General features: G+C 36.4%; 1 protein-coding gene across 7 annotated transcripts in view; it reads right to left on the minus strand.

The window, feature by feature from the left end:
• Positions 1-7,847: 7,847 nt before the first annotated feature.
• The window catches only part of PALS2 (protein associated with LIN7 2, MAGUK p55 family member), a 121,149-nt gene continuing 116,762 nt past the window's right edge, over positions 7,848-12,234 (minus strand). For all 7 annotated transcript variants that reach the window (XM_065939001.1, XM_065939003.1, XM_065938999.1 and 4 more), the window contains one exon: positions 7,848-9,570. In XM_065939001.1, coding sequence (XP_065795073.1) covers positions 9,394-9,570 — 177 coding nt within the window. In that variant the 3' untranslated portion in view covers positions 7,848-9,393. The remainder of the gene's footprint in view (positions 9,571-12,234) is intronic.

Here is a 12,234-nt window from a genome sequence, read left to right on the forward strand (position 1 = left end):
TAAACAGCAACTGAGGCAGTCTCTTCCCACAGTGGCCCTAAGATTGGCCAGTAATCCTGTTGGACTGTGTTGTAAACATTAGCAATTGAAAAAGATGTAGGCATATGCTGCTACAGCAGATTCCCACTGGGATGTGGTGGATGAGGTAGTGTTGGGCTCCAGTGAGGGTGAGATAGGTTCTTCTAACTAACTGGTATCCTCACCATTAAACATCATCATTAACTTTAAATATACCTTTATTTACTGCTTGAGATTCAGAACCATCCTTCTTTTAGTAATTAGATTTGGAATCAAGTCCTAGTATCCCAGGACACCTAGAAAACAGATATTAAATGTAGCAGTATTTTCTAGAATAGAACAGCCATCTTAACTCTATTTCCACAACTACTTCTGTTTCATAAATGGGAATAGGAAGAAAGGCTGACACAATTAGTGTGGTGTGGTCCAAAAATGGCCCATAAAAGGTGATCATGACCTAATAAATCCCTAGAATCTGGCAAAAAGGGTGTTTTCTGAACCTTGAAATGGACAGATGACCCTGGATTATCTGGGTGGACCCTTAAAGAACCAGAAGAGTTAGTGAGAGACGATTTGGTCAAAGAAAATGCAGGAAAAATGAGGCATGAGAAGAATTCAGTGCTGCTGCTGGCTCTCAAGAGAGAGGAGGCCAGTTCAAGGACGAGAGAGTAGTTGTTCAGCCAGCCAGCAAGGAAGTGGGGACTTTGATCCTACAACTGCATGGAACTGGAGACCACCACCAATCTGCAAGAGCCTGGATGCATATTCTCCTCCGGACCTGTAGGTAAGAGCCAGGGCAGGGCCTGGGAGACAACTTTGCTTTAGCCTCATGAGACGTGTGTTGAGTTTTGGACCTACAGAGCTGAGATGATAAGTTTGTGTTGTAAGCTGCTAAGTCTGTGGTAATTTGTTATTGCAGTGATAGAAAACCAACAGGTAGTATAAGATGGAAGAGTGAGTCACAGCTGGACCCTTGAACAACATGGGTTTGAACTGCACCAGTCCACTTATATGGACACCCAACTGTGTTTATTAAGGGAATGATGACTTTATGTAAAACCTAATTTTTGGGGAACATAAGTGAAATACTCTGAAATAAAACACAATATTTTCTTGGATCAGTACCCCAAGGCCAAAGAAATAAAGCAAACATATGCAAATGGGACCCAATTAAACTTTAAACCTTTTGTACAACAAAGGAAATCATCAATGAAACAAAAAGGCAGCCAATGGAATGGGAGAAAATATTTGCAAATGATGCTCCTGACAAGTGGTTAGTATTCAAACTATACACACAGCTCATATGACTCAATTATTGAAAAAATCCCACAAAAAATGGACAGAAGGCTTGAATAGATATTTACCCAAATAAGACATACGGATGGCAAACAGGCACATGAAAAGATAAGATACTCGACATTGCTAATTATTAGAAATGCAAACCAAACCCACAATGAAGCATCACCTCAAAAGGGTCTGAATGGCTATTATCAAAAACTCTACAAATAACAAATGTCAGAGAGGATGTGGATTAAAGGGAACCTTTCTTCCTACTTTGTTGGCAGGAATGTAAATTGGTATAAACACTATGGAAAACAGTATGGAGGTTTTCTCAAAAACTAAAAATAGAACTGACATGATCCAGCAATCTCACTATTTGGAAAAAAATGAAACCATTAATTTGAAAAGGTACACACACCCCAATATTCACAGAAGCATTATTTACAATAGCTAAGACATGGAAGCAACTCAAGTCCCATCAACAGATGACAGGATTAAGAAGATGTGGTATATACAAAATGGAATATTACTTAGCTATAAGAAAAGAATGAAATACTGGCACTTGCAAAAATGTGGATGAACCTATAAAGAATTATGCCTAGTGAAGCAAGTCAGACAAATACTATACAATATCACTTATATGTGGAATCTAAAAAATAATTGGTATAATAATAATAATTGGTAATAATCATTGGTATAATGAATATATACACAAAACAGAAACAGGCTCACAGATGTAGAAAACAAACTTGAGGTTACTAAAAGGGAGAGGGACAAATTAGGGATATGAAATTAACAAATACAAAAACTACTGTTTATAAAGTAGATAAGAAACAAGGATTCACTGTATGGCATAGGGAATTATACCCACTATCTTATAATAACCTATAATGGACTATAATCTGTAAAAATATAGAATCACTATGTTGTACACTTGAAACTAACATAGTATTATAAAGCAACTATATTTCAACAAAAAACTTAATTCTTTTGGAGACATCAGAAATACACTAGACTAGCAATTTCTGCATTGTGGGGTATGGAATCTTAGAAAATAACTTGGGAAAGAGTTGCCAAAATACCTTTTCTGGAAACAGGCTTCCTGCACTCACCCACATTCATGCCTCCATCTCTTGGTCGGTCCAGTGGGTCCTCCTCCTCTTCTCATTGCAGACCTCAGGGCTGAGCTGTGTGCCACAGAAGGTGTTGTCTTTCCCACCAGGGTTTTTCTTTTCTTGGCTAACTGGGAAATGGTCCTAGTATTCATGCCATCTAAGCGTAGAGGTCTTCTCTTGATCCTGTATTTTAATCTTCCCTGTCTCTGGAATTCTTTTAAGTCGTCTTTGAAAGCTATGGAATCTTTGGGCTGGGATAGATGAAACAATAATTAGGGCTTCCTTGTTAAAAAACAAAAGGGAGGCAGGTGAAAAATTTATAAATTTTGGTGGGAAAAATACGACATTAGAAGCTTTTAACAAAGATGATTAGCAGTTCAAAGAAATTGCCAAAACTAACCTGATGCCTTCTATATTTTATTATCTTCAAGCCTTATTTCTACCTATAAATGAAACATTACATTTTTCCAATATTAAGTATTTATTTCTTTATATGTACAAAAATATTTTACCAGGAGTTATGCAGTCTCACAGATTGAACATTTCAGTAAATTTCATTTTGGACAACATTAATATGTGAAAAGAAAAATTTACAGGGACAGTGGCTGAGAAGTCAATACTTAATTGTACTGCAGGTAAATTTTATTTATACAAGGACAGCAATAATGTTTCTTTTGTACAGGTACTAGTAATACAATTACTTGGAAAGCAGTAGCAATTAATTTTATTTTTAAACTTTTTCACCTTTAGCAGCTTGTTCAGCTTTAATTTTTTGGTTGTTAACAAGTATTTTGCCCTCCATTAAAAAAAAAAACTCTTCTACCATCATTTCACAGACTAGAGGTTAAAAAGAGCATGCATATGTGTTCAAAATAAAAATATACCAAAATGAAATGGGGGGGAAAACACCCAAAGTCTTCACATCAACTTCATCATGGGCTCTTAATAGAGCTAACATAACATGTGGAAATTATACTAGGTGCTGAACCCTAGTGTTCATTCTTCTAGCAAAATCCAAGAAAACATTTTCTTAAAAATCAACGTTACTGAAGAAACAGGAGTCAGCAGTTCTTTTTTAAAGAGAACACAAAGCCAAAAGAAGTATTTACCTTGTATTTCAGTTACAGATGGAGATCAGCTATTCCTCCAATCAAGTTCCACTAAAAAGACTAAGGCATTTCTCAGTTAGACCATGTTTATCAGAATAATGTATGTTCTGCAAAGTCTGCAAAGTAAGGTTACTCACATCACTGCCTGCCTCTATTTAAGAATAAGACGAGAACCACATATTTTAATTGGTAGTGACTTATGGTTTAGTGTTGGTAATAATATATATAGCAGAGTTTCTCTCTTCCTCCAAGCTCCCAGGCCTCCTTGACTGATATGAAGAAGGTTACGTTTCAGGCATGGTCTGTCATATTTGTATGTTTCTATCCCTGGCTTGCTGTGACTGAAGTGCAATAAAGATATTCATCCCTGACTTCTAAAATAAGACCTTTGGCTTTTGCTCTGTGTTAGAACTTGTTCACTGGGACTCAAGACAGATTTACAAGCATTAAGTCATTTAATCTGCCAAGTTATAAGTGGCATTTACATCATCTGTAGATGTGTTCATTCAATTTGTGCTGTAGATTAGAAAACAATTAAAGCTGGTAGGGGGGGAAAAAAGAATTGTTGCTTCTGGCCAGCTTTGGTGTATGGAGGCAAGTCACATTTCTCATAGCACTGCAGTATCAGCCAGTGGCCTTGAAGCAGGTAGAGAACAGAACTAAAAAAAAAAAAAAATGCAGTCCAGTTGGATTCGAGGTCCCCCAATTGGAGGTAATTGAATATGTTTCCCCTTTTAAAGAAACAAATGCCTTTTAAACGTAATACTATGGGTTGAACAATAGGGCTGCAGTGATAAATTTCAGGCAGAATAATAAGGTAAGCAGCTTTAAGGGGCAAAGATCAGAGTGTCTTCAAATGTAATAGAGTACTGGATTGCTTACTTAAATTTTGTTTGACTTGTGAGTGGTCTGGTTGGTGAGGAGGAGGATTTCCTAAAGTTCTGGCCTTAGAAAAGGATTCTGAACTCAAAACCTCCTGACCAAGGCCACTAAGAGACCGACCGGAACACAACCTCTTTCAGGCTGGACAAACATCCTCAGAGCTGTTTTAAAACTGAAGGCAGAATCTCTAAATAGTGGCACCTATCACTATGTTAGCTCCAGGAGAGGTACACTTTAAAAGAACTAAAAAAATAAGCAAACTCAGGGCAAATGAATATATATAAGAAACAGATAAAGTAGCTTAATAAGGATTTTCCAATTTACCATTTACCTCATCAGTTATAAATTACTTCTTGTAATTTAAGGTGAAGACAAATATTAAGTTAGCCTTATTTAACAAGTGTATTATTAAACGGGAGATGTAAATTTTATCAATGGTCATATGGTCAGGAGTCATAATTAGGATCTCAGCCAGTAGAAGAGCACCAGCTCTATTTTTATCAAGAGAGAGACTATTTTAAAGAATGCAGTGCAGTGGTACTGCAGAAGTAGTGCAAATCACGCTTTTAAAGTCTTACCTTAGAAATGAGATAGCATCATTCCTTCACTTTCTAGTGTTTAAGGACTCATTTTTGATTCTGTGTACTAAGTCATTCCAGAAACAAAGTAATATGATAAATTATGGAAAATATTAAAAATAAAACTTCAAGCTAGCAAAAATGCAGTTAAAAATAATCTTAAGAAAATTATAGAATTGTTATCTTCTTCAGACATATAATGTATATGTAAAAACTGATATGAGGAATTACTACTCAATTGTATTCTTAAAAGTTTGTGAATATTAACTTGTACTATATACAATAATCCTATTATTTAAAATACTGAATTTCTCCCAAGAACTCCAAATCCATTACAGATGTTATTACATGAATTCTCACAACAAATCCAAGAGAAGGGCAGGTACTTTAATCGCTAAGCCTGAACCATATCTCAAATTCATTTGAAGGGTTAAATAAGTATTTCCCAAGAGGTTTCCATCCACGACTCTGTCCTTTTTCCCTAAGGAAATTAAGTTAGAATACCTTTCTGAGCTTAATTCCAAATATTTTTCAGAAAGGGGATTAGTATCTGCCTCAAAGTAAAACCAGAGCCTCTGAAAACTATGTGAAAAGTTTCATAATGTCTAAGAATTTGGAAATAATTAAAAATGTAAGAGCATTAGTTATAATTACATAGTGAACATTTTAGTATTATTATTATCCATATATCTTGGGAGAATTTTACATATTATACACATAGCTGTATATATATATATATTATATATATGATGACTCAAACATTTAAAAAATGACCTGCTAGCTATATGCAGAAAAGTTCAGGATTGCTTTTTCCATATGTAGTATAAAGACTCATCACTATAAAATTATTGGCTCCCTAGCCTGTGGTTTCTGGAAAACGGGGTGTTGTTTCAGAAGTCATAAAAGTACAGTGTTAAGTAGACCAATTTTCAAAACTTTATGTTTAATATTTACCAGTTTAAAATAATTAATACCTAACTCCATGGCTATCCATCTGAAAAATCAATGCCAATCACTGGATTGTGACACTTGTTGTTATCCATAAAAATAAGTACAAATTTAAATGACTCTAAAACAAAGATCATCTTCTATGGTCACTGGGATATTACTGTCAAAGCAGCTAGTACCTGGCCATAGTCTATAATGCTACACTAACATATTTTATTGCTAATTTGCATTCTTTTTCTAAATTGGTGTTAATATCCAATTTGCTCTTTTAAAGAAAACTTGTCCTTATAAGCTATTATATTAAATTTACTAGATTCTAGAATCTAGGGTTCAGGCTACTATTGCTGTACTGGGTTTATGATATGATTTCTACCTTAGAAAACTATGTTCAGCAGTTGTATGGTAAAAGTAAACAAAGTCCTGATGTGTTGGATAGTATTTTATTTGACACTATCCAAATATCAAACAGAAATGGAAACTGCATAATCAAGGCTTGGTTATAAAAGGAAAAATTCTACTTGAGTGCATCACATATATTACACTAGTTAAATGACTTACCCAGGGACATCAACTCTATGGATAATGGGATATTTGTATATTTAAAAATATATATAATATTTAGCTGTATATAAATAATCATGCCCTGAATGCTGAATGTGGATACTCACCTGTCCACAAGGAATCCTCAGGTGCGTTAGTATGTTGGCACACTGTTTCCCAAAAGCATATGCACGTATATTTTTAATGATTACCAACTGTTCAACATCACCTTAAACTATTTTCTCTTCAGTAAAGCTAGTTATCTTAGACCTTCCCTACAGAAGTTCACATTCCCTTGATCACAACTATACTCTCATTGCTATAGGAGAATTCTGGGACCTCTGGGACTTCTTGCCCCAGCAGAGCTCTGCTGGTTTCTACAGAACCAGATGGGACTTCAGTTTCAAGTTCAATGACTCTTTATTGAGATAGATGAACTTTGCTATAAACTGATTCTTTTCAGCTCTGGCATCTAGATGGAAATTAAATCAACTGCACCGTTCCACTTTATATTAGGAGGAATCTCATGTGTATAAACTAGTTAGTCATGAATACCATTTATAATAGAAATAACTCTTTTAAGTGTAGACTGTTTTCTAAATAATGTGCACTTTATACCATGTGATAAGGCCTAAAATATGTCTGATGTAAAAACCATCTCTGTTGTGTCGATGGGTAAAATATCCTGTGGATAGACTTCTTGAGCTGCTTCAGTGATCTTCAAGAGGCTGCAGCAGCGGCCCCAGTGATCCCCAAGAGGCTGCAGGCAGAGGTTCCAGTGATCCCCAAGAGGCTGCAGGCAGCGGCCCCAGTGAGCCCCAAGAGGCTGCAGGCAGCGGCTCCAGTGATCTCCTAGAGGCTGCAGGCAGCGGCTCCAGTGATCCCCAAGAGGAGGCTGCAGGCAGCGGCCCCAGTGAGCCCCAAGAGGCTGCAGGCAGCGGCTCCAGTGATCTCCTAGAGGCTGCAGGCAGCGGCCCCAGTGATCCCCAAGAAGAGGCTGCAGGCAACGGCTCCAGTGATCCCCTAGAGGCTGCAGGCAGCAGCCCCAGTGAGCCCCAAGAGGCTGCAGGCAGCGGCCCCAGTGAGCCCCAAGAGGCTACAGGTAGCAGCATGAAGGCACACTGCAGAAGACACCATACTTCCTGAGAATGTGAAAATAAAATTTCTCTTAAAATTTATAGCGTGTTAAGATGCTAAGTCATGGGACATCATCTCGACACTGTGCTTTGATTCATCTTTGAGAAGCCAAGACTTTGATGTAGATGTACGTGGTTTAAAAGTTACCAAAGTTACTAAAAGGTATGATCCATTTTGCTACCAATTTCCTATTCTGGGACAACGAACCTCCATACAGCTACTTGGGTGTTTGGTTTCATTGTGAAGAAGAACAGTGTGCCTGTTGCTTATCAACATGTCTTTTCTCTTCCCTCTGAGTCCTTTGGGCTAGCATTCCATGTGACAGCTTCGCTGAGGGGAAAACAAATTTCAGCAGCCAGGGGTCTGTGCCTACCAGCAGACAAAGATGATCACCAAAGTTTAAGCACCTAACCCGTTAAGTGTGAATACTGTTTATGTGAAAAGCTAGCAGCAGTATAAAATATGGCTAACTTAGTTTAACAATAATCTGCATCTCTGAATATACTTTAAAGGAAGATATTAACTGAGATGAATTTTGGAAATTTGCATATGTTAACGTATCTAAAGAAGGAAAAGTGTTTTCCTAATCAAAAAGTTTACTTCCTAAACAAAAAGTACATTTCCTAACAAATGTAAAAAAATATATAAAACATTATTTAATACATATTATATAATACATACACTGTACATATTATATAATATATATAGTCTACTGAGATAAAACATTTGATGATTTTTTCCAGATTTCATAAATTGTTCAGTGGATTTGGTTCACAACACAAAAAACTGAAAAAATACCCTAATGATCACATCACACTTCAGAAAGCAAACTGATTGTTCACATAAACCCCCAACAGCAAACTTAAGAAGCATTTTTCAGCATCACAGAAATTTTCAGAGGCATGATACATTTGCTGATCATATCCTAATAGAAAACTGTATAAAGCAATAGGTACACTTTCATCAGTTAAACTTTTACAACAGATCAGCTTTCAGAGTCATTCTGCTGTAATGTTTGCAGGATAAGGCACTCTCTTGGCCGGCATGGCCTTGCTTGCTGTGTATATGTTAACGAAGCATCAGCCCATCACTGCAACAAATTAGAGTGCAAGGTATTGCTCTTCATTTTTTTTACGAGAGAGAGCATGAGGGGGAAAAATAGTATAGCTGCATAAATTAGAATGGATAGCCATACAACTCTGAAATAACGAAGCTTATGTTGCACTGAGCAGACTTCCGATGTCAGATTTGGATGGTAATAGGCTAGCTGTAGCACTGACATGAAAATTCTGCTTCTGTAAGAAATTGAATATATTAGTAAAGAAGGCCAATAAACCATTATTTTTTCCTAATAAGAGTAGCTGACCCTTCACTAAATACTGAACTAAATGGCAGCTTTACAAAACTATTTCAAGTATTCATTATCACAGTGAAAATGTAGACCAATGTTAGAGTGAATGATTTGAAAATTCCTTGGATGAAAAAGGCAAGGGTACTAAATCAAAACATATACAAAATGCTTCAACGCATTTCTTTATGTGATATGAATAGAAAGATTATCCATAAAAAGTTAGAAAAATTAAGATAAATCATATATTAGTACACCTTCTCAACCACATTTTATATAAAAATTCAGAATAGTGTACTGGTATTTCAATCTACACAATAAAAATGCCTGGACTTGGCAGATATCTTCTATCTGTGCATGTATTTTTTCAGTAGAAGGTTTGTTTGTTGAAGTCACTTTTTGGAAGTTTTATTTGAATCGTGAGCCTTACTGAATCATCAGTAAACCCAGCTAATTGGGACCCACTGTGGCTCCATTCTTAGTTTCTCTATGGCAGTCTGCAGTTTCTCAAAGGCTTTGTCTAGATTGTCATTGACGATGATGAGATCAAAATAGTGGTTGTAGGCTCTTTGAATCCGTGCACTTTCATCCACTGTTTTCTTCAAGTCAGAGTCCTGTCAAAGAGTTTCAAGAGGAAAAGTTTATACCGTGTATACTTGCTCACAATCAAAGTGAAGTAAGAAGCAACTAGGATGGATATTTGTTTTGAGTGTGATATCAATCCTCAAACTCTAATCTACATAGAGCGTTAAAAAATATATTATCATCTGTTCATATCCAGTCATTCCAGCTGCATTCATTCATGTTTGCATTTATGAGTATTCTGTGTCACTGATACTAAGATAAGATTCCTAATTAAAAGACTTTTGACAATAATCTTAGGGTGAAATCCAAAGTAATAAGGAATTATTGTAGGTCTTTAGCCTCCAGGTAGCGCTAGTGGTAAAGAACACGCCTGCCAGTGTAGGAGATGCAAGAGACACAGGTTTGATCCCTGTGTTGGGAAGATCTCCTGGAGGAGGGCATGACAACCCACTCCAGTATTCATGCTTGGAGAATCCCATGCAGAGAGAAGGCTGGTGGGCTATGGGCCACAGGGTCGCAAAGAGCAGGACATGACTGAAGCAGCTTAGCACAGCATAGCCCGACTGCATCATCCTTCTCAAAATATTTTTACCTTATGGAGTCTGTAAATCATGGAACCCAAGTTTCAGTGGCTGTTAAGCTTCAAGCCAAATTTACTGCCTTTTTCTAAGAAAGAGAATCTTAGAAGAATAGTTTGAAGACTACATGCTCCCCACCCCCAACAACAACACACACACACACACACACTTTGTTATATATTTCATTATTGTTTATGTTTCATAAAATACTTCTAGTCATTTGGCATATTTAAGGAGAATAAGTAAAGAATGGGTTTTGTCATGAGCAAGTAAAGCTTTTCATTAAATTGTGTTTTGAAATTTCACAATACTTCTACAGGTTCTCCAAATATTAAGTTCCCATTAAAATGTCTGTTTCATAATCTGTGGATATAACAGTGAATAAGACAGAATGGGTTCCTACCATTTAGTGGAGGAGACAAATAAGAGGGCAAATAAACAAAAACTTGCAAGTTGTAGTAAGTACTGTGAAAGAACCAACCAGGAACAAAGAATTTTAAGAGACCTACCTTAAAGAGACCTACCTTAGAGAGACATAGTGACTCTACATATGAATAAATGACATTTAACCTACCTAAATGACATTTAAATTGAGAACTATAGTGGAGGAAAGAGCATTCGAGGCACAGGAAACAGCAATGTAAAGTCCAAGGGGAAAAAGGATACTGAAAGATACTAAAAGACCACCAAGATGGATGGAGGACAAGGGAGGATGGGATAATAAGTTGCAATAGCACAGGCTAGGTCATGGAAGACCTAGATGTGATGGAAAGACATCTCTGGATTATGATGGAGGCAGAGAAAATGGAAATGACAGCAGAATAGACAGATATTTTGGTGATAAAATTGTCAGGTTTAGCTGATGGACTGGATATGGAATGTGAGGAATATGAATGAATCAAAAATAGCTCGAGTTTCTAGCTTGAATAAATGAATAGTTGCAGAAGATGCAGAGTTGGGTGGGTGGGAGTGGGGAAAATATGATTTTGGGTGGGGGTAAATAAAACATTCTACTTTGTACATGCTAAGTTTAAGGTGTCTATGAGACATCCAGGTGCAGCTGTAATGTTAAGTAGGTGAATGCTAGTGTAAATTGGAGCTCAGGTCTGGGTTATCTATACATAAACTAGGAACATCAACCCAATAATGGTATATAAGTTAATGGATTTGGTGAAAACACCTACAGGAAAGTAAAATAGGAAGTGGGTTCTCAAGTAAGCCTGAGGGATATTAGTACTTATATTTTAGTTAATATTTTCACTGAGATCTCTAAATCAGTTTGAAACAACTAAAGTATCTTTGGGTTTCCCTGGTGGCTCATATGGTAAAGAATCTGCCTGCAATGCAGGAGACCCAGGTTCGACACCTAGGTTGGGAAGATTCCCCTGGAGAAAGGAATAGCAACCCACTCCAGTATTCTTGCCTGGAGAATACCATGGCCAGAGGAGCCTTTTGTTATAGATGTGTAAACAGGCCAACTTGTAAACAAATCTTACCTAGTATAGTCATTAGCAATCTGTCCTGTTAAAACACAAATCAATTCTATTTGACAATAATAATCCCGTAACACTTATCTAGTATACCATATAGATGGAAGAATAAAAACCTCTCTCTGTATGGCTACAGAATGATCTCCAGAATATATTAGTAAGTGAAAAAGGCAGGCAGACTACTGTATGTAATAAGCTACCTTTAATGTAAGAAATGGGCACAGAAGGATACACACACATATTTATATTAAAAATTGTGAAAATAACCACCTATGTAGGTGGGAGATTGGAGTAAAGAGGACAGGAAAAGCTAAATTGTGTTTGATTTAAAGATTTATTCTGGAACTATGAAAATGCATAGAATTATATGACAAAATTAAATTCAAATTAAAAATAGTAATACCTAAAACTTAAAAGCAAAACAAATATGTGTTTTAAGTTGATGGCTTAAACACTGAATTAGTGACTTTAAAATAATATTCAAAGGATATATCATAAGTACAATTTTTTAAAAAAGTTTTAAGTCTGAAACTTAAAACTTCTCAATAATCACACTGTTAATATTATTACTGAAGGAGTCTTTTGGGCCTAGAAAAGAGAACAACAGTCTCAAAGGCCCCTTGCT

This window comes from Muntiacus reevesi, chromosome 6 (genome assembly GCF_963930625.1).
Source record: "Muntiacus reevesi chromosome 6, mMunRee1.1, whole genome shotgun sequence".
Taxonomy (NCBI): Eukaryota; Metazoa; Chordata; class Mammalia; order Artiodactyla; family Cervidae; genus Muntiacus; species Muntiacus reevesi.